The sequence below is a fragment of the Barbatula barbatula genome, assembly GCF_947034865.1.
Source record: "Barbatula barbatula genome assembly, chromosome: 2".
Taxonomy (NCBI): domain Eukaryota; kingdom Metazoa; phylum Chordata; class Actinopteri; order Cypriniformes; family Nemacheilidae; genus Barbatula; species Barbatula barbatula.
Window position 1 is genome coordinate 482,388 of NC_136767.1, and position 20,724 is coordinate 503,111.

Sequence of the window (20,724 nt, forward strand, 5' to 3'; positions counted from 1 at the left end):
TGTGTGAGTGAGTGAGTGAGTGAGTGAGTGAGTGAGTGAGTGAGTGTGTGAGTGAGTGAGTGAGTGAGTGAGTGAGTGAGTGAGTGAGTGAGTGAGTGAGTGAGTGAGTGTGTGAGTGAGTGAGTGAGTGAGTGAGTGAGTGAGTGAGTGAGTGAGTGAGTGAGTGAGTGAGTGAGTGAGTGAGTGAGTGAGTGAGTGAGTGAGTGAGTGAGTGAGTGAGTGAGTGAGTGAGTGAGTGAGTGAGTGAGTGAGTGAGTGAGTGAGTGAGTGAGTAGGGGCCAGCACTTTAATAAAGCTGATTAGATTAAATGTGAGTCCAGCATCTGCTCCATTATTGTAAGTGAATGTTGAAATGTAAAGTAAAGTCTAATTACAGAGGGTTTGGGTTTCTGACAGTAAAATGGACGAGCACCGGGCTGTGTGACTTTTTAAAATAAAACCGCGATCATAACTCATGAAAATAACCCCCGGCCAGCACTAATGATCCACAGCAACAAGATTCTGGTAATGAACACATCTGACCTCTCCACACACACACGCACACACACACACACACACACACACTCAAACGTGTCCGATACACATCCATCCTATTCACTTCACAGTCTCAGTAAGCTGCTGCCTCCATAGGTGGCATATAATGATGCCGTCTTCTTCAGGCCAAATATCAATCAATCGATCATTTTTTTTATAAAGCATGTTAAAAACACCACTGACGTAGACCACAGTTCTATACAAGTAATAAATAACTAGACAGAAATATATAAAGCAAAATCAACAAACCTAAAAAAAGTCTTAAAGGGTAATAAAACATTTCAGTTGGGATGTTGCCTGAGATGACATCCATACATGCAGGCACAAGGATTTTAAATCAAGTCACAGACATCCATTCACACGCAAACTGACCGGTGCAGGACTGTAGTAGGCTGGGCCGAGGGTCTGGTCTTTGATGGTGGGATTGAATCTGTGTAGGACACCCTGAGGGTCTTCTTCGTATCCAAACGCCTGTCCTGGAGAAGGTATGGATGGTGCATCAGGACTCGACAGCAACTTCACTCCTTTAGAGAGACCCTGCTGATATCATATTTACATACACATCAGATGACACAATGAACAAAAACTAACCGTCACCAAATGTATTATATCATTTCAATAAAAAAATATTTTAAAGGTAGCTCACATTACAAATAAATAAGTTTGCTCATTTTAAAGTAAAATACACTTGTATTCATTAATGCATATAATACACAAATAAGATCAAAGGGGATTTAAAAATAAGAAATTATAAGAAATTATACTCATATTATTATCTATTAACATTTGCTTTTCACTTGTGAGATTTACTTTCTGAAACTTAAACATTTCCTCCAAGGCCAATACAGAAGCGTTTACCACCCGTTTCACTCAAATGTATTTTTATTATTCATTTATTAAAAGTAAAACAATAGTTTGATATGAATGACTCCTCACCCTCAGGCTTTTCTCTGGATGATGGATTCTGTTTCCTGCAGGTGAAACATCATACGCTCCTGGTCCTGGAACATCTGACACCACATCCTCAAACCGTTTCGATCGGTTCTGAAGACTGTTTCCTCCCACAACATGACTCTGTATTTCAGTTTAAAGTTTACATTTACCACACACATCACCACATGTCACAGCGTGTCACACCAGAATGATGTCATACCCTGATGATGTCACTGTTGTACTGTCCCGGGCCTGGACAGATCAGATCACTGCCCGACCTCAGGAACCCTGGATCTCTGCTGCACAGCGAGAGGAACGGGGCGTAAGAGTCTGAAGAAACACAAACACACAACTGCATGACATATTTTACTATTTCTTTTGATTTCCAGGATTAGTTAACAAATATGTAAAATGTTTATTATGCATTTGGACACCAATATCATGGTTCAAATCAAATGTGTGTGTGTGTGTGTGTGTGTGTGTGTGTGTGTGTGTGTGTGTGTGTGTGTGTGTGTCAGTGTCAGTGTCAGTGTCAGTGTCAGTGTCAGTGTCAGTGTCAGTGTGTGTGTCAGTCAGTTTATTTGTGTGTGTGTGTTAGTGTGTGTGTCAGTGTATTTGTGTATGTGTGACAGTGTGTGTGACAGTGTGTGTGTGTGTCAGTGTGTGTGCGTGTCAGTGTGTGTGCGTGTCAGTGTGTGTGCGTGTCAGTGTGTGTGCGTGTCAGTGTGTGTGTGTGTGTGTGTGTGTGTGTGTGTGTGTGTGCGGGCGTGGGTGTCCATTAGAATTTCCATTAAACCCAAAACAATTCCCATTATAAGCATTACATCCATCAGGAACTCTAGTTTCAGAAGTTTTTTCAGCAGTTATTGTCCATTTTTGGTCACATGTGCAGAAGGTTTAGCAAGAACTATCGAAGAACTGTAACTTTTTCAATGTTTAACATGTTAAAAGGAAACTTACTGCTCTTACTGACGTGAGATCTGCTGATAACATAAGATCCTGGTCCAACTTCAGACGTGCTGCTGTTTAGTGTCACGTGTGTGACTCTGGGAGCTCGATCATACATGTTTATTTTTGGTATTTTATTGCAAGTCCAATTAAATCAAGCAATAAATCGTCTAATGTAGTTATTTTACAGTAACACTGTCCCTTCGGTCAATGAACAAACGCGTCTCCGCGTTGCCTTGACGCCAATTACGAGCGCTACAGCGCAACAGGTGTTCGGTTTCATGAAACGTTGCGCAGACCGATTGGTATCGCGAGAACACAATGATCGGTATGCTTTCCCAATAATCTCGCGGTACTTACTGTCACATTGTGACTGTTCTGCGCAGCGCTGCAGCTATGTAGACGTTTCCACGGTTAAAGCTGCAGTTGAACAGCAAATTTAATGAATGAAATCTGACCATTTAATTTGTTACGCAAAACATAAAAAAGTAAACAAACAAGTTCTGGATTTTGTCGAATATTAAGACAATTAAAACAAAATTTCTTTGAATACATAACTTCAAAAGTCAAATATATTACTCGTGTATACTCAATGGACGAAATAATAATGTAATGAAATGTGTAGTAGAAAATATAAGACATGATAAATTGCTGGTATTAGATAGACACGTGTTAGATTTGTACAACCCCACTTTAAGGGCTCTTTGAAGGGACTAGGGCACAGAGATGTTTACTTTACATTTGCGTGTTCATCCACACCGACAGGCGGCGCTGCGCGTTCACGTCAGCTGTTCACTAACCTGCGCAGAAGAACCGTAAACAAAGAGATCCAGTAGAACAGGGTCACGGAACCGCAGCGCCTGCTGCCCTGAACATCAACTGTGAGTTTAAATCAAATGTACACACACGGTGTCCACTTCACTCGAGGACATAAACAGCTCATCGGCTTGAGAGTTCTGTTTGTTTTTCTCCCGCAGTGAAAGCAGGACACGTTGTTGGTCGAGCATGCCCAGTAACACGGCTCAACTCTTGGAGTCGGACGACACCGAACCGGATCTCCCGGTACCTGTGCGGAATCTGAGCGGGTTGAGTCTGATGGACGATGAGAGTCTGTCAGAACCTCGCGATGTTTCCCATCTGGGTGTGTTGGGTGCGGTTTTGGACCTTCGGCCATTATGTCAGCCTGGATCCGAGGAGGAGAACATCAACAACAACCTCATCAGACATGATGGTGATCTGGAGCAGCTGAGGTCCCGGGCCGTGCCTCCCGAACTCGCCGGTATGGAGGTCTCCGGAACGGGCAGGCTCTATCAGGATGGGCCGTCTGAGGTGGATTGGAGGATGATGATGATGTTGGACGAAGGAGAGAGGTGTGCGCTCAACACCAGGAGGAAGAGTGTCAACACTACAGAGTGTGTCGTCGTGCCCACATCTGAACATGTGGCGGAGATTGTTGGGCGACAGGGTGAGTTGGTTTTCTCATGAATGTGACATGATCAAGATGTTTTTTTATTACTACCCTGCTAACTTATTTGTATTTCCTTCTTCAATGTGACTTTTAATGGCTTTAATGTCGTGCTGTTTATTGCAATTAAAATATATATATATTGTCACTCATCTTGTCTGATCTTACAGAGATTCAGGTTCACCCAGAAGATCTTTATTGACATTTAACTTATGTGAAAGTGTTCAGACAGGTTTAGACTATCAGTTTTATGTGATTTCAGACTGACCTGATGATGGTGAGATCACTCACGTCTGTCTTGTAGTTTCGGGTGTTGAGTAGTTAATGCCAACGCTTTCAACGTTAAAATCTGGATTTATATTTTCTATTAATATTGAACATTTGACACTAAAAACGTTCATCTGGTTTCAGTGAATAAACTGAAAGAACACCTGAATTACCATACTTGCCTCCCAGTCTTTCACATGTTTATTAATCCAAACATATGTAAGTGGCTTTCGTAATGTACATTTGGACCTCATTGAACTGCATGTGTCTTGTACATCATGTATTATGACTGCTGTGCTTATCTCTAATGACATTTCTTAACTGTATGACAACAAGTTGAGTAACACCCGAGCTCATGTATGTCAGGGCGAGTGAACTCTGACTTTATGATCTCTCATGTCACGGAAGCAGATTTCCAGAGCGATGCGTTACAGTAGGAGGTTTAGAAAGATGTTTTGTTATTAATGGAAGTTGACTCGTCGATCAGTGTGATTGATTCACGGCTTGTACTTTGACAAAGTGTTGATTCGTGTTTTGTGTCTCCACTCACTGCAGGTTGTAAGATCAAAGCTCTGAGAGCAAAGACCAACACCTACATTAAAACCCCCGTGAGAGGAGAAGAGCCAGTGTTTGTGGTGACGGGACGGAAAGAGGACGTGGCCATGGCCAAGCGTGAGATCCTGTCGGCGGCCGAGCATTTTTCACTGATCCGGGCGTCGCGGAACAAAGTGGCTTCAGGCGTTGGGCTCAACAGCGTCCCTTGTCACCCGGGACAGACCAGCATCCAGGTGCGGGTGCCGTATCGAATGGTGGGGCTCGTGGTCGGGCCGAAAGGAGCCACCATCAAGAGGATCCAGCAGCAAACTCACACCTACATCGTCACTCCGAGCCGTGAGAAAGAGCCAGTGTTTGAGGTGACCGGCATGCCTGAGAACGTGGACCGAGCAAGGGAGGAGATCGAGGCGCACATCTCTCTGCGTACCGCCGGAAGCGTGGATTTCAGCGTAGACGATGATGACTTCCACTACAACGGCACAGATGTCGGCTTCGAGTTGGGCAGCAACGGAACGTGGCTCTTCTCCAGCAGCACTTCACGCGTCAATAACGGCAACTTCCGGGGCAACAGCGCCGGCTACCGGAACAACAGCTCCAGCTCGCTCGGAAGCAACTCCAGTGAATCTTTCTACAGCAGCGGCGGGATGGCGGATCTCAGCCCCGGCAGCGGTGGATGCACGTTCTGGTTCGGTGATACCCAGCTGCCCCTAGGGTCCGATGATTCCGCAGGATCCACCAATCAGCATCAGACCGCTTGGAACGCCTTAGAACGTGGAGGTGCCAGTTTGCCAACCACACCGCGGCTTTCTCCGTCCCTCCTCACCCGTCTGTCTCCATCTCTTCCGGAGGCGCTGGATCATCCGCTGGTTCGGTTGGTACAGGAGATTTCCCAGAGCCTTCCCGCCTTTGGTCCGGTATTCTCCCCTTCGAGTGACAGCGTGGGCTCCGGCTCCCCGCCCAACTCTCACAGCTACATCAAACACAGCCCAGTCCCTGCGTGCGACCGCTGCGGTGGAGGGGACAGCGTGGCTGCGTTCGTCCTGGGTGGGCAAAATCTTCTCTGTCCAGAGTGTTCCAACTCCATCTTGCAGGGCACATAAAGCTCTCTGGATACGCCAAACGTCCATTGACGTTCATGGGGATCACGAGAAATAAAAGAGAAGTGGGGGTTTGTTTTTTTATATTGATCATTTTGTCTTTATGATGGGAAATGCAGGTTTAGATAAAAAAAAATCATCTCAAGATTTCTCCTTTATGTTTAGCTGCTAAAATGGCATCAACTACATCTTTTTGGTTTTCTCATTTCCTAAGTCAATAAATACTGTGTTTACATTTTATGTGCCTGATACCACGGCAGCGTTACGTCAAAACATTTGTGCCCTTAAAGTTCGTTTTCCCCACACATGGCCAGAGGAGAGCCGTCCTCATGATGCCTTCAAACATCTCCATCGTCATTACCAAACGTAAAGGATCTCTCCAACAAAATAATTGGGCCACAGATCTATTCCTACTTCAATTGTCAAGCGATCATTTTGTGGATACGGCCCATTACTGGAGGATGCTTGTGTGATGACGCTCATTGCCTTTACTTGAACGGGTCACTTCTCATAGACAGTCCAACCGTTCATTGAACTCTAAGAAACCGTAAAGGCATCAGTCATCTCTAACCTCTCAAAATTAACTTTCTATTTCTTTTTGTACGGTTTTGTAGAGTTCCTGTAGTTTGTATTTCATTTCCAAATTGAAACCTGTCAAGATGAAAGATTATTTGGCAAGCGGTGGACTGCTGTTTGCTTGAAGTATTAGCTTGTAGAGTATTGAAGTTAGGTACTGTAGAGCAGGAATCTGCACACCTGCATGTTTTTATTATCTCAAGATTCCTGAAAATATATATATATATACATATATATATAAATATATACACGCTGCATTAGATTCGCAATGCATACTACCATATTATTATATTATGAACAAAACGAAAGTCCTGCATTAAACATGACCTGGGATATTATGTTTATCAGAGGGATTTTTACCGTCACACTGCTACGATGTTTGTTTTTCATCATTCTTTTATGATGTGTGTATCATAGACATATATAGATATACACACACATGTATGTAGGGACTTGAAGGCGTATAAGTTGTATTCTTAAAGTTTGAAATATATTTTATGATAAACGGCCTTGATGTCCTGTGGCCAAAGCACTGATATATTATATATTTGCTGTAAAAAAGAATTAAGATTTTTATTTTTCTGATATTAAGAGTTCCTTAATAAATTGTTTCATTTAAAACACTTCAAGTGTTTGACTCTTTTTCATTCTGTGTGTCTTCAGTCAGCTTGATTTCAGCTTTGAGTGCGACAAAACTCAATGAACCACGTTGAAGAGAGAGAATCTCACACCTCAATGCTATTTTAACAGAATAGTTCAACCAAAAATGTGAAATACTTGATGTTACTTTCTGCTTGTTTTCAGTTTTATAAAGTGTTAGTTCCCCAAAAAATGTAAATTCTGTCGTCATTTATTTCCCCTGTATGTAGTCAAAATTTGTCCACATGTTCATTTTAGGGTTAAACAGTTCAAAGAAACGTCTCCATCATTACGCGTTTACGCCTCAACAGCAGAAAAGTAACCAGTTTTGTGATAACAGTAACTAAAGTATTTTAGTGGAATATAACATCAGAGTTTTAAAATCCTGGCTATTACACAAACACTTTTACAACTTTATACTGTAACCAAACTTTAATTTCAAAGCCGAACAGTTAATGGAGTTGCACTGTTTTGTTTCGTAAATGATTGTCATGTATTGTCAGTACTGGGATGGTGCGACAGTCATGTGGTAATATCAGACTTTATTACATGATGATATACATTGTGTAGGCAAGTTGTATTTTTGAGGATAAAGTTTATTATTGAACAACAGTGCTCTTGGTCGATTCAAAAAGTGAATACCCTTACACCTGAATGGAAGTAAAAGTTAGGTTTAGGCTGTTTTAGGAAAATATGTGTGCAGAATTAAAAGACCAACTAAATGCAACTAAATTAAAAACTAAACATTTATTTTTTTCTCTCAAAGTGAGAATAAAACAACTCAATTTATATTTCTGACATACAAAAAAAAATCAATGACCAATATAGCCACTCTTCCTTTCAATAAGAGTCATAAGCCTTCCATTTATGGAGTCTGTCAGTTTCTTTTTGTTCCTCCCAGACAACGTTCAGAGAGGTGAACTGTTTTCCTTCGGCATAAATATCCCGTTTAAGAAAAGCCCACAAGTTCTCAACAGGGTTTAGATCAGGCGAGGAAGGGGGCCATGTCATTATTCCTCCATCTCTAAGGCCGTTCCTGGCTAGCCACGCAGTGGAGTACATCGATGCATGTGATGCGATGGAGCATTGTCCTGCATAAAAATCATGGTCGTTTTTCTTTGATTGAAGAAATTTTCTTCTAAAAACTGGCAGTAGGTTTGGGAGTTCATTTTGAGTCCATCTTCAACACGAAAAGGTTCAACTGGCTCATCTTTAATAATGCCAGTACCCCACCTCCACCTTGCTGGCTTCTGAGTCTAAGTGGAGCTTTGTTTCCGGTACGGATCCAGCCGTGGGCCCATCCATCTGCTCCGTCAAGAGTCAATCATGTCTCATCAGTCCATAAAACCTTTGAAAAATCTGGCTTCAGATATTTCTTGACGTTTCAACTTGTTCTTTGTTTTCAATGTGGTCAGGTTTGAGCCTTCCTTACCTTTGACATGTCTCTTAATGCTGATCACCTTCTACTTCTGGGCATTCGCGTTTGATTCTTCTCAAATCTTTGGCAGTTAATTTGCGTCTTTTCTTCTCAACACGTTTCTTGCGACCCACGTTTGATTGTTCTGTGATCCCACACCAATATCTTAGCAATTTCAAGAGTGACTTTTTACAATTTTTGACTCTTGAGAGTTAAGTTCAATGTCTTTTTTGGCCCATTTTGCCTGAGGAAAAGAAGCTGCCTTACAAACACCTTAGAATTTAAAGTGTTGATCTCCTTAGGCCACAATCTCCCTCATTACACAAATACAGATGACCTGGTCTGCCTATGCAAGTTTATACAGCTGCTTGGAGTTGGAAAATATGCATAAAATTATGATATGGTCAAAATACTCGCTTGCCTAAAACTTCTGCACACAGTGTACATGTGAAGAGTTTTAACAGATTCATGACGAAACGACAGTCTGCAAAATAAGCATCGGTCACACCAGAACAACAGGTTTAACACGTCTGTCCCTCACGCACACGCACAGCAGCCCACGCTCTGTTTCACACACAGCCAATATGTAAACAGTATGTGTGTGCCAAAACAACAATTTCAACGGTGCTATAGCACACTGTTGTTTAATGACCTCATCGTGTTGCATTTAGGAAATGGAATCTGGGAAATTAGAAACAGGTTTGCTGTAATCTTAATGTTGTGTAACATTTCAACAGTCTAAGCAAATAATTTAAACACTGTTGATATTACTTCAGGTTAGTTCGAAACACTGGAAATTAAGCATCAATCGGGAGCATTGCATTGTGGGATACAGTGGCCATCTTCATGTGTTTGATTCACGCTGTACACTTTGGCAAAAACGAACATTTGGGTATTCCATGCATACAGAAAATCACTATACATACTGCAAAAAGTAAAGTATGCCATTCCATACGTTCAGATTTAATACTGTTCTTCTATACTGGATGATTTGATGATATTACAGTTGGCTCCATCTCCATTACAACATGAACAAACATCACCAATTTAAAAGAAATAAGAGATCAATTACAGAAGAACATGTTGGGTTAGTCAAACAACCACTTGAGACCCGTTCGTGATAAGTATATTATTCAAAATCTAAATGCATAGCAGAGTATAGGATGGATGCTAGAATAATTGTTGTTTTTGAATGTGAACGGGCATTTATTCAGAAATACAGATGGTTGATCTAACCACACTGTGTTGGGATTCTACATCAAAGACATTATGCATTCGGCAGCATCTTAATTTCCTTTTGTGCTAACAGCGCTCACCATTAATTACGTATGAAGGTCCATCTGTGTGATCTCTGAGAGAATCAGCAATAGATTTATGCAGTCATACACTACAAGCATACAAAACATTTTGATACAAACAAGTGAAAATTAGCTTTACAAAAATAAAGTAAAAGAGTAAAACCACAAAGAACAACACTCTGACCATGTACACAAAGCAAATCATTTCTGTGTAAAATGAGGTGCAGCCTGTTGTACATAAATTGTCCCTTTACTTCCATAATCCATCGCACAAATGATTTAGAGTAATTCACTGAGCTCGTGTTTCATGATTGAAAGCCGATTAAGAGGAGTGACATCACTATTACAATGTGTATGTAGCCACTGTATGTTAAGACAAAACTGGATTAAATGCAATATATACGTCTTCTAAGATTGTTTGTACATCAAACCCAAGTCTTTAGTGTTTAAAGTGTCATTTCGCAGCAGTTTGAGGCACAGTCCTGTGTGATGTAGCCGGATTAGAGTTTTGATGTATTGCTGGTTTTCAACAGTGTGACACGTATAAAGAGGCGTGACAAATCTGTCGTGGGTAGGGTCAGAGGTCATAACTGGTGAAAGTTATAAAGGTTTTAGCATCAGTCCAGAGGTTGTGGGTCAGCTACAGGCATGGTGTGCAGAACCTCATCCAAGAGCTGAAGAGCCCGATGCAGATGAATCTCAATCCAACACGGCGTCTCTTTGATGCTCTGGCGGGGGTAATCCGGACCCCAGCCCTTCACGAAACTCATGCGTAGGATGCAGAGACGCCGCAGGTCGTCTACGCCGATGCCCGCCGCAGCAGACAGACCTGAGGACAGGAGAACGGGATTGTGTTAACATCACACCAAGACCCCATTTATCATACGACGACGACTGAGACTCACTGATAGCAGGAGCGATGCCACCAACTGATCCTGGACCTAGAATATTCCCTGCCACCGCAGCCGCCTGCGCAGCCACCGCAGCCTGAGCCGTACTTGCCTGCTGCTGCATCTGGCGATGACACTGACGCAGATCAAACACCTGCAGAGACAGAACACAGATGTCAGGTTTGATTTCCGACAGGCAAATGTGCTGCTTCCATATTCATTGAAGGATAAGACAACAATTTATTTACGTAGGTAGTCAAGACATATATTTATAGAAGGCATTACATTTGCATTATTTCGTTTTTTGTTTGTAAGTAGGATATTTTATCTAATGCTTACACGTTCATACATCTAAATATTAATTTTCTAGCACATTTGCAGAATTCCACAGAACGTGTCCAAAAAACCTGTTCATTTCATGGTATTTTTTCTCAGTGAAGACAGCGACTGAAACAGTGTTTGTGTTACCTTTATGTAGGCACTGGGGTAAATTTTATGTACAGCGTCACCCGGAGCTCTTCCGGCCTCACGGTCCAAATAATAACTCTGAACAAACACAGCGTGACCACTGAGACAGCGAACCCACACGTCCCCCTCACCCTTACACTCCAGCTCAACCCCTTTACCGATATGAAGCCTACCGGAGAGAGAGAGAGAGAGAGAGAGAGAGGTGAAGATTTTAGTCCTAATCGAAAGTGACATTTTATGAGTGTCAACAGATTGAGATGATCTGAAATATATTCCTACCTGGCTCTCTCTATGGCTTCCGTGCGGTGAACGTTGCTCAGCTGGCCGAGACAGAAGCGATCTCCACCCGATGGGTCCACGTAACCGTCCACCGTCACGACAGGACAGTTGGAGGGCACTTTAAAGGTCTCGCCCACCTGAATGTCCATCTCGAAATACGCAATAGAGCACCAGTAATCCGGAGCTGAGAGACACACGGAGCATAATTATGACAGAATTGTAACGTACCGCAATATTAACTGTGTGAATGAGTGCATGACAACCCAAAAAAACACCGTCTGGACACACTGTGATTTAACATACATCGTTTAGTTTAGTGTGTGACCTGTGACCCAATCCTCACCTGGATGGCTGGATATGGGTGGTTGGAACCCAAGCTCATTATGAACCGACCCTGAAAAAGAGAAACGTCCAGTTGAAATGACAGCGAGCAGTGACGTCAGAGTGACAGATAACGGTACTCACAGTACTGGCCCGTGTGAGGCAGAGGTTGGTGATGTTGTAGGTGGCCGTTCTGATGCGGGATGCTGGGAGGGAAACTGCTCCCTCTGGGCCATGAGCTGGGAGCATCTAACACAAACAGATGTAGAAATATGAAACATTCGCAAATAAATGTCATTAGAATGTAACCACACACTTTATACAAAGGCAAAAAATGACTTACTAGGTGGACCGGCAGACATACTGGTGAAAGCTGAGGTGGAGGCGGAGCTTCCCAAGTCAGGTGGAGGCATGAGGGCGGGGCTGTTGAAAGTGTCAGTAATGGCATTGGGGGCGGCAGTATGCTGGATGGTTTGAATGCCGTGTCCTCCGTCAGCAGAAGCATGTGAGGACTGACCCTCAAATTCATCCTTTACTATGAGCTCTCCGCTCGGCCCTACATGAACACAAGCAGCGTGACGTATTCATCGATCTACCAATGAACTGCAATGATGTAATTTATGTGAAAGTGATATGAGGCACATACAAGTACTCAAATTTCAATGACTTTACAAAAGAACAGGTGATGTGTACTCACCCGGTCCTCCCAGAGAAAGTACGGACAGATCTAAACATGTCAAAAAAGTTGGACCGTTCAGTTAACAGCTGGTGAAACAGACATTGCCTATCATCTAAATTCATCTTCATTTTGTGCAGGATGAAGCTTCAAAAGACGTGAAACGGTTTACCGATGCTGGGAGACACGACCCTCTCGTAGTGGTACGGGTTGACACACACGCTGTCACATTTCAGGTCGAAGGCAAACTGACAGTATTTCACATGCTTGAGTTCATTCTTGTGCAGGTCCGGCCATCGCCACAGTCGGGTGTATATGACGTGAGGGAATCCTTTACGGCCAGCAACCTAAAAAACAAACTTACACGTAAACACAGCGCAACTGTGTCCACAAACCATAAATGTAGAATGAAGTAGAGTGTCTGTTTGTGAGTTTGCAGTGGATTGTGGGTAATCATTCCTCTCCTGAAACGTCACCAGAACTCAGTTTGAGGAGCTTTTTTGACAGGGATGTGGAGGCTGAAAGTCAAGTTCACCCTCCAAAGTATCTCCATGTACTCAATAATATCGACACTGCTTTATCAACGATGTTTATTTGCTATTAATTACTGAAATCTTAATAACATTAATCTCTCGTGTTAAAATGATGTAATTTTGTTATGTAATGTTGCACAAGGTACAAAAGTTGCCTATAGCAATGCCTGAACTTTAACATCAACCAATAATATCCCAAAAAAGAATTATGTTTCAAAAGTGTAACATTGTATTTAGTTTTTTTAAATTATCTTTTATTTTTAGATTTTAAGTTTTAATGTTCATATTAGTTAAAGATTTTGAAGGTAAAAATGTATTTCTTTTTGATCTTATGTTGCTGTATAAGATAAATTCATTTTTGTTTTATTCCTTTAAACTTATTTTAGTTTATTTCGGAATCAACATTTTAATTTTTCGTTTAGATTCGATTTCTCCAATCATTTTCAGGCCAATGGTTTTAATATTTGATTTGAACGAAAGGAGATGTTTTATCTAAAATAACCTTCGGCACACACTTTTTTTTGTCCTCGTTCACCACAATATGACTATATTAAAGTAATTTGAACACATACCTGCAGTCTACCGTCCAGCGTGCGCTGTATGGTCACACATGTACTAGGGTGAGCTCCATTTGTAGTGATGGCAGAGATCAGAGAGTCTAACTCGTCTTTCTTTTCTTTCAGCTTCTTTACTAAACTCTCGATGGCTCTCTTGGCAAAGGACTCGCTCTCAACTCCCTGCCGGTGACACATGAGGCTGTGAACGATGCTCAGACACGCATCATTACTGGTAGGTGTGCTGGAGACGGACATTCTGCCGGAACACAGTCAACCAAAGGTGAGAAGAAACAGATCAATGTCCTTTAAAACGGCCTTCCGTCTTCACTCCTGTGTAACCAAACGTGAACCAAACCAGCCTAAAAAAACAGAGAGAAAGAGATCATTGACATTGTGTATAAATATTTACTTCAGTAGATCATTGCGAGGTCATGGGTTTGAGGGACATTTAGGATAAAAGCATCTGCCAATGCATAAATGTACAGTTGTGTACTGTATATTATGCATATGAAGCAAATAACATTACATTTGACACACAGATCAATTCAAGTATTTTATACAAATGCAAAGCTCACATCATTCACACGTTTAAATAGCATTTTGTGTTTTTTGGCAAAGACAAAGAAACGATGGAAGCACATAACGTACCACCCTGAGCTATAAATACATTAGATACACATTGAGAGGACATTCTATGATTCGTGATCATTATAAACACAGTGAACCCGAGCAATAATAAATCACATTTCACTGACTTCACCGTGAAGCTAACGGGCTAGCTGGCTAACTCAACACACGCATTCTCACAGCGTGCGGATAAAGCGTTTATATTAGTACTGTAGTAAAGAAATGGACGATAAAAACTAAAGAGTAAAGACAAGATAAGAAGGGAAACACTCACGACTCATGGCGGAAAGACACCGGAGCCGTTCTTTCAGTAAACGGACTGAAGTGGTCGCCAGCCAGAGAGACGCCAGTGTGGATGCGCGGTTAGGCCCCGCCCACACAGGCTGCTCGTGAGCTAAGCTGTAGTACATGCTAACAAAAACACTAATTATGGATTAATAATTATGTCCCTGCTGAAGAAAACAACAGGAAGATCAGATCAGTTCTAATCAATGTAATGGTTTTAATGGAAACTATATTGGTGGTGTTGGGGGATGTTATCCAGTAGATGGGAACCACATCCAATCCTCCTAAAATAAGACCCGAACGCACTACATAAGGGACATTTATAAAGTTTTTGATGTTAAAAGCTGACAGTTCATAACTGTATTTGTAATAGAAACCATTAGAATTTGTATTTTTAATACGAGTACACTATTGCGGTAAATTGCAATCCATGGCACACAAACTCGCCCCTATAAAGCACATTATTAGCTGTAATGTTGTTTCTTTGCATGTCACTCAGACAGTTTGCTGTTTAAGCCGTTGGTTCTTAACATAAACAAGCTGAAATGTGGATTACAAAAGAAAGATTGAATACCGCAGGTCAAAAGTCATTCATTTCCTCTGAATCAACACTCCGTAACGTGCTAAAATGTCATTTATTCAAAAACACCACATTAAAACATGACTATGAGAGTACTACACGTTCTTTTTCAGTGCTACAGGCAGCGTGAGAAAGTCTTCGGCCAGAACCACCCGTGTCCCTGACCCCTGCAGCACACGCTCCGCCTGACTCCTGAGCTCCGCCACGTCATCATCTCCGTCCCGTCGCAGTGCTTCGGGTTTGTAGCGTTGACTGAAGTGATGAAGCACCAGGGTTTGAGCCCCGCAGGCCAGCGCCACCCCAGCAGCCATGCCGGGCGTACTGTGGCCATGTTCAACGGCCTTATCACGCAGCCCGTCCTCCAGCGTGGCCTCGTGCACCAGCACGTCAGCTCCCTGACACGCACTTTTAAACCCGTCCCCCAACGGCGCGCTGCAGTCCCCAAACACGCAAACTTTGCGGCCCTTCAGAGGCGGCTCCAGCACCTCGCCGGCGGTCAATACGCGTCCGTTCTCGAGCGTGACGGATTCTCCGTTCTTCAGACGTCCATAGAGAGGTCCCGGCTTTAAACCTGCAAGAGGCAAAGTTTCCATAGTATTAGTGATGACTTCTTCTTTAAGAAAAACATTTTGACCTTTGAATGAGTTACCTAGTTCTTTCAGCAGGTCGGTGTTGAGGCGTCCTGGACGTTCTTTCTCCTCCACAGAGAACCCGAACGAGGAAACTCTGTGATATAACCTGAAGGCCTTCACCACAAACTGTTTGTCTTCAATGAGGTTATAACAGTCCGTGTCGGGGTCCAGCTGTATGGTTCTGCCAGGCCGCTCCTGCGGGTGAAACGCATCCCCGCTCGTGGTCAGCGCGGGACTGAGACGTCCCTCCTCAGGACACTGGTCATCTGATGTCTCCAGCTCATGAACAGCGTACGGGAAGAGCAGCTGAGAGCTCGACAGCTCCAACGTCACACGCAAGAAGAGCCTTAACCCTCGCGGGCCGTAAATATCCACGCAGGACGCAGGCTGATCCGGCTGAGGGTTCAAGTTCAGACTGATGGTGCACAGTAATCCAGGAAGACCAAAGACGTGATCACCGTGGAGATGAGATATGAAGACCTTGTTGATTTTGCCTATAGAGAGAAGACGTTGAAAGAGTCATCAAACACGACTGAAACTGTAGTCAAATGTTTAAACATAGCGACTTATTTTTTCTTTTCACCATTTTCCACATTTTGAATAACAAATGTATAGCGAACCATAACAGAGCAAAGCCACCACACGAACTAGAGAAATATTGACCACAAAATGCGAAACAAATCGATGCTGCATTCTCTCACCAAACTGAAATCCTGAAATAAACAAATGTGGAGGTCCCACTTTGCGACATTGTCATCTTTTATTCAAACATATTGAAAGATGAATTCAAGACTTTCTATGCATTGAGGTTAAAATGAAAACTGAAGCAGCTTTGATAAGAATTGAAGAAGCTTATTGAGTCAAGACTACTCTATGTTTTGTTTACTGTCAGTTTACTCTTATAAGTTAGCAAGTCTTTGAGACAAATCAATTTGTCAGATAAATACCTTAACATCATTTATGGCCACTACTGTCTGCTGGACACCTGATGGATGTTTTTTTTCTCTCTACCTGCTAAACAAATTACTCATAAATGAATAATGATTGAAACGTTTATCCATCTAAAAAAACACAGCACGAGAGATCAAGTAACCTGCTTTGAGTTGACTTCTCATGAACTGAGTCTGTGTTCCCTCTCCACAGTCAAACAGCCAGTTTTCACCTTCGGTCCTTAAAACCAGCGCGGACGCGCCGCGATGAGGAGACGGGTACGCGCTCCCGCTCCCGAGGAAGGTGATGTCCATGGACATTATGCTCTATGCACGTGTGTTGAGAAATAAACAACAGCTATTCAGCTCTGTCTACACTCGCATTACTTCCGCGTGTGACGTGAACATTGCGTCACATTTCTGCCTACCGTGTCTCATTAGATGGATGCGCACTGCAGAGTATTTACTATATAGTATGCTGCATCATCGCAAAAGGTAAAGGTGAGCGACCTCTACTCTTTATTTATAATGTATATTATAATGACTATGTATGAATTAGTAATAGATAAATACTCTCTGGATCGTAAACTGATAAACAATAGTCTTATTTAATAGCATAAGGTTAAAACAATTTATAGTAATAAGTAAGCTATGCAAATCATTACAACTACGGCAACACAAATGTAACCAATCCGCAAAAACAGGGTGCAATAATTAATTCAAATCAATTTTACTTATAAAGCGCTTTTCACAATGTGCATTGTTCCAAAGCATCTTTACAGGGGAAAATGAGAAAAAACGAATAACAGCAATGTTTTAATTTGTTTACATCCATACTTGACACAATGGGCGAAGCTAGCCCCTTTTTCACCCCTAAAAATGAGCTCAGCACCCCTAAAACTTGGAGTAAGAAATGTTGTAATTCTAAAAAAATCGTCTTTTAGAAGGTTAAATAATTTCCAAAACATACTCCGTAGTTTTTGGATTAAAATGTATGTGTTAAGGATGAAAATGAAACATCCCCGCTTAGCAAATGGTGTCATCCTCTTCTCTTCCTCCTCTGTACCTGCACCGCTCAGCGCGAGACACACGCGGAGTGAGAACACGTTATGTAGTATCGTGAATCAACTAAGTTGCTCCAAAGCTGTCTCACACTTCTTTCCTTTTACATAGAGTTGTTCCGATTGCGAAACCATATCGGTGAGTACTGGAGTCAGTATCCTGAATCACCTCGGTACACCTATAACAAGTCTTTATTTTCGGACTATTTTAGTCCAGCGGGTCGCCGCCGCTGTGGAGTAGCACAGGACATGGGTGACTCGTCCATGGTCATAAACGGAGAGAAGTAGCGCCGGTTAATATGTTCTTCCGCAAGACGCATTCAGTTCTGTTTATTAACTGCTAGAGCGTGAAACAAAAACAACTAAACTGCGGACCTGTGTCTCTGTTGTTAAAGTTTATCGTTCATTTGATACTCATTTTAACAGTCTGGAGTCACGTAAACAAGACGTCACGTGTGTCTTTGCTGGTCAGTCGTCATGGAAACGTGATCGCCCTGGCGTTTGGACCAGAGTGTCAGAGGAAGTGATGCTTTCTGAAGCGCAAGAGTGATGCTGGTACAGTTCAGATTCGTGTTCCCTTCACTGAAAGTCTTTTAGTGCCTTGCGTCAGCTCCATACATGACTCAGGAGGACCACAGGCCAAAGCAGACTCCAGCACCTATAGCTGTGATGTCATTGAGAAGGAGTTGCTTGAAATAATTGAACCCCAAAGGGTCATTGACAGGTTTGCCAGCCTCAAAGTGCGGCAACATAGATTAACTCTCCCAAAGTAGAGGCAAATGGGGATTCAGGGGGAAGTACTTTAAAGATTTCCCTCTATTTCTTTTTTTATATCTTTACTTTCTTAGTATTTTCAAGACCTCTGTAAATTATCTGGATATTTTGGACTTTACCTTCTTTTCTTAATTTTTTTTATTTATTGATTTATATTGGTTTATGAAAGTTCAGACTGGCGTGCGACCAGATATAGATGGCCATTTGTAAATAATTTACAGAAGGCGAATTACATTTTGTTGTCCAAGTACCTGTTACATTGTTCAATGATAATAAAGATCTAATCTAACCAATCTGATGACTGTTGATACAGAAGGAGGAATATGGAGTTAAGGGTCAGGAAAAGCTGTGTGAAGATGGTTTTGTCTTTGATACAGGGGGCTGTCTGACTCTCACAATTAAGCTGGTGTCCTGAAAAGGTCTCAAACCTTGTTTGGATGTGTTAGCGACCACGATCATTCAGTATTTTAGGTTTAGTTAGTTAAAATGGCTCCGTTCTATCGTTCTAACTTTAAAGGGATTGCCATGCAAGGAGTTCTGCAAAAAAATGTGGAGTTAGTTGAATCAATGTTAAAATAATTAAGTTATTTTTCAATAGACACATTTTTTGTTTTGGTGAAAAGAGGGGGGGGGGGCTTTGCAGTGGGGCTCATTGGGTGCTCAGCACCCCTAAAGCTCTGACCCTAAAATCGCCCCTGCTTGATACAACAAAAAGTTAAAATTTGCAATAGCAGACCATCACGAATGCGTTCCTCTGTATGCGTCCAATAACGCAGCGTACGCCCCCGCATGTCGCTCGTTTCTGACGCGTCTGTGCCGTTCCGGAAGCGCGACCGCACCGACGCGTCTTGCGGCACCTCGATAAACTCAATGGCAGAGACGGAGGATTTTTTTCGGTCCGTGTGCTCGTACCCGTTGCTTTATAACGTGTCTCTGCATCGTTACCGCAGATACGAGCGGAGGAAAGCGTGGCGCGAGGTCGCCGCGTCTATCGGTCTCTCTGGTCAGTGCGTCAAAATAACGCGCGCCTTTGCGCTCGATGCTTGTTGATATGTTTTCAAACCTGTTAATATCACGCACTTGACTCGGTCCCTGTTGGAAAATCACAATAGAAATCCTAACGGGTTTAATGGTTATGATGGGATTTGTATTGGTCTGAATCTGTAACTGTCTGCTGGGATGTGTTAGAACACCATTAAATCCTTCTGGTCTATTTACTACTGGTTTTGTAATGGCAAACATATGATCTGTTCATAATGTTATTTGGAATGAAAACCAGTATCATTTCAGATTCTTCCCTTTTCATCCACAGTGGTACAATGCAATCTAAGGAATGAAGAAGGGGGGCGTTGCCTGCATTACTGGGCACACAGAGAAATCTCGTTCCTGGATGCTCATATGAGAAGAAGAAAGCGACACAGTGAAGCAGAAGCTCTAGAGGAGCTGTATGACAGGAGCAGAGCGGAGGAGCAAGACCCCAGAACTCTGCTCGCAGCATCAGCATCACACGCAAACGGCAATGGGACGATGGAGGAAATAGAGATTGTGAGGGGCTGTGATAAACCAGCTCTTGATAGAGCTCTAGATGAAGATGAGCTGTTTCTCTTGAGTTACGTCCCTGCCCTGAAACGACTGACGCCACAGAAGAGAGCTGCCGTTAAAATGAAGATCCAGCAGCTTATGTTTGATGCTGAATTCAAAGATGAGTGAACCGTGTGGTGCGAGACTGGGGAGATAAAACTGGGGAGTCCACGATTCTTTATGTATGTATATAATAAAACCATGATTGCATCAATAGTGTAAAGACCTTTCAAAGCCACAACTTTGAGTCTGTTTGTGTTGTTCTCAGAATGGCCACTGACTACGTTTTGGTTAGTTCTTTATTGGTGCATAAATGTATTTTACAACATGAATTGTTTTAGTGCGACAACTTTATATGCATTTACCGGTTATTTTTATTTGCTAGTTTTGTAACGGGTTACGTTTTGTGCATAGGAACATAAAAAGAGACAAATTTACAATTGTTTTAAAACAAGTCACTTCGGTTTTTAGAGAGATTGTGTGCTTCAGAATTTATGAACATATTCTTGTGTTCCAGATGTATTTTAGAAAGTGTTTTTATGCTGTTAGGTGTTGTTGTCGACTTTAACTGAGAGTTCAAAATAGATGTGAATTTCTTCAAAAGGGTTTGAAGAGCATCTCAAGGCGAGACGTCAAGAAGCTGCTTGATAAAATAACAAGAGAACATTTCTGCAACACTGACGATAAAGAAATGCAAAAGGTTTTATTAATTTGACAAATAAACATTTAAAATCCTCAAGTATAATGATTTTATTTCCGTTTATTCCTCGACGGATACACCGGCGTCAAGACATTGTGACCG

The 20,724-nt window shown here is 42.3% G+C and overlaps 5 protein-coding genes across 9 annotated transcripts in view; 2 read left to right on the top strand and 3 right to left on the bottom strand.

Moving 5' to 3' along the window:
- The window catches only part of stpg2 (sperm-tail PG-rich repeat containing 2), a 15,621-nt gene extending 12,906 nt beyond the window's left edge, over nucleotides 1-2,715 (bottom strand). Inside the window, exons 1-4 of one of the 3 annotated variants that reach the window (XM_079487549.1) lie at nucleotides 2,428-2,715; nucleotides 1,688-1,797; nucleotides 1,471-1,608; nucleotides 907-1,071 (exon numbers count right to left, since the gene is read on the bottom strand). In XM_079487549.1, coding sequence (XP_079343675.1) covers nucleotides 907-1,071; nucleotides 1,471-1,608; nucleotides 1,688-1,797; nucleotides 2,428-2,533 — 519 coding nt within the window. In that variant the 5' untranslated portion in view covers nucleotides 2,534-2,715. Of the gene's footprint in view, nucleotides 1-906; nucleotides 1,075-1,470; nucleotides 1,609-1,687; nucleotides 1,798-2,427 lie in introns of all 3 variants that reach the window. The other 2 variants (XM_079487548.1, XM_079487550.1) reach the window with 2 other exon arrangements.
- A 457-nt stretch (nucleotides 2,716-3,172) lies between these two features.
- On the top strand, nucleotides 3,173-6,992 carry mex3c (mex-3 RNA binding family member C). Its single transcript, XM_079487579.1, has 3 exons — nucleotides 3,173-3,296; nucleotides 3,393-3,880; nucleotides 4,703-6,992. Exons 2-3 carry the CDS (start codon nucleotides 3,421-3,423, stop codon nucleotides 5,800-5,802), a joined length of 1,560 nt encoding a protein of 519 aa, XP_079343705.1. The 5' UTR covers nucleotides 3,173-3,296; nucleotides 3,393-3,420; the 3' UTR covers nucleotides 5,803-6,992.
- A 2,315-nt stretch (nucleotides 6,993-9,307) lies between these two features.
- smad4b (SMAD family member 4b) lies at nucleotides 9,308-14,483 on the bottom strand. Of its 2 annotated transcripts, none has more exons than XM_079479424.1 (11): nucleotides 14,355-14,483; nucleotides 13,469-13,812; nucleotides 12,536-12,710; nucleotides 12,385-12,414; nucleotides 12,031-12,243; nucleotides 11,832-11,936; nucleotides 11,710-11,760; nucleotides 11,367-11,550; nucleotides 11,088-11,256; nucleotides 10,635-10,773; nucleotides 9,308-10,558 (listed from the first exon to the last, which is right to left on the bottom strand). In XM_079479424.1, exons 2-11 carry the CDS (start codon nucleotides 13,706-13,708, stop codon nucleotides 10,347-10,349), a joined length of 1,518 nt encoding a protein of 505 aa, XP_079335550.1. In that variant the 5' UTR covers nucleotides 13,709-13,812; nucleotides 14,355-14,483; the 3' UTR covers nucleotides 9,308-10,346. The 2 variants fall into 2 exon arrangements, with proteins under 2 accessions (XP_079335550.1, XP_079335551.1); XM_079479425.1 differs by having other exon boundaries at nucleotides 9,362-10,558; nucleotides 14,105-14,361.
- elac1 (elaC ribonuclease Z 1) lies at nucleotides 14,355-16,957 on the bottom strand. 2 transcript variants are annotated; one of them, XM_079479443.1, is made up of 3 exons: nucleotides 16,740-16,957; nucleotides 15,595-16,071; nucleotides 14,355-15,516 (listed from the first exon to the last, which is right to left on the bottom strand). In XM_079479443.1, the coding sequence occupies exons 1-3, from the start codon at nucleotides 16,825-16,827 to the stop codon at nucleotides 15,041-15,043; spliced, it is 1,041 nt and encodes a 346-aa protein (XP_079335569.1). In that variant the 5' UTR covers nucleotides 16,828-16,957; the 3' UTR covers nucleotides 14,355-15,040. The 2 variants fall into 2 exon arrangements, with proteins under 2 accessions (XP_079335569.1, XP_079335568.1); XM_079479442.1 differs by having other exon boundaries at nucleotides 16,671-16,957.
- Nucleotides 16,958-19,130: 2,173 nt separating this feature from the next.
- Nucleotides 19,131-20,663, top strand: LOC306890198 (uncharacterized protein; the record flags this gene model as incomplete). The annotated part of the gene is made up of 2 exons (XM_079449755.1): nucleotides 19,131-19,344; nucleotides 19,654-20,663. 2 exons carry the CDS (start codon nucleotides 19,131-19,133, stop codon nucleotides 20,049-20,051), a joined length of 612 nt encoding a protein of 203 aa, XP_079305881.1. The 3' UTR covers nucleotides 20,052-20,663.
- Nucleotides 20,664-20,724: the final 61 nt, after the last annotated feature.

What these genes read in the sequence shown, in the direction of transcription:
- mex3c (XM_079487579.1), top strand. Translation starts at nt 3,421, where the DNA reads ATGCCCAGTAACACGGCTCAACTCTTGGAGTCGGACGACACCGAACCG. An exon ending in GGAGATTGTTGGGCGACAGG is followed by an intron (nt 3,881 to 4,702) that starts GTGAGTTGGTTT and finishes CACTCACTGCAG; the next exon opens with GTTGTAAGATCAAAGCTCTG.
- smad4b (XM_079479424.1), bottom strand. Translation starts at nt 13,708, where the DNA reads ATGTCCGTCTCCAGCACACCTACCAGTAATGATGCGTGTCTGAGCATC. An exon ending in TATGTCTGCCGGTCCACCTA is followed by an intron (nt 11,937 to 12,030) that starts GTAAGTCATTTT and finishes TGTTTGTGTTAG; the next exon opens with ATGCTCCCAGCTCATGGCCC. An exon ending in TGGCATCGCTCCTGCTATCA is followed by an intron (nt 10,559 to 10,634) that starts GTGAGTCTCAGT and finishes TCCTGTCCTCAG; the next exon opens with GTCTGTCTGCTGCGGCGGGC.
- elac1 (XM_079479442.1), bottom strand. Translation starts at nt 16,827, where the DNA reads ATGTCCATGGACATCACCTTCCTCGGGAGCGGGAGCGCGTACCCGTCT. An exon ending in GAGAAGTCAACTCAAAGCAG is followed by an intron (nt 16,072 to 16,670) that starts GTTACTTGATCT and finishes TTCTCTCTATAG; the next exon opens with GCAAAATCAACAAGGTCTTC. An exon ending in CGACCTGCTGAAAGAACTAG is followed by an intron (nt 15,517 to 15,594) that starts GTAACTCATTCA and finishes TGCCTCTTGCAG; the next exon opens with GTTTAAAGCCGGGACCTCTC.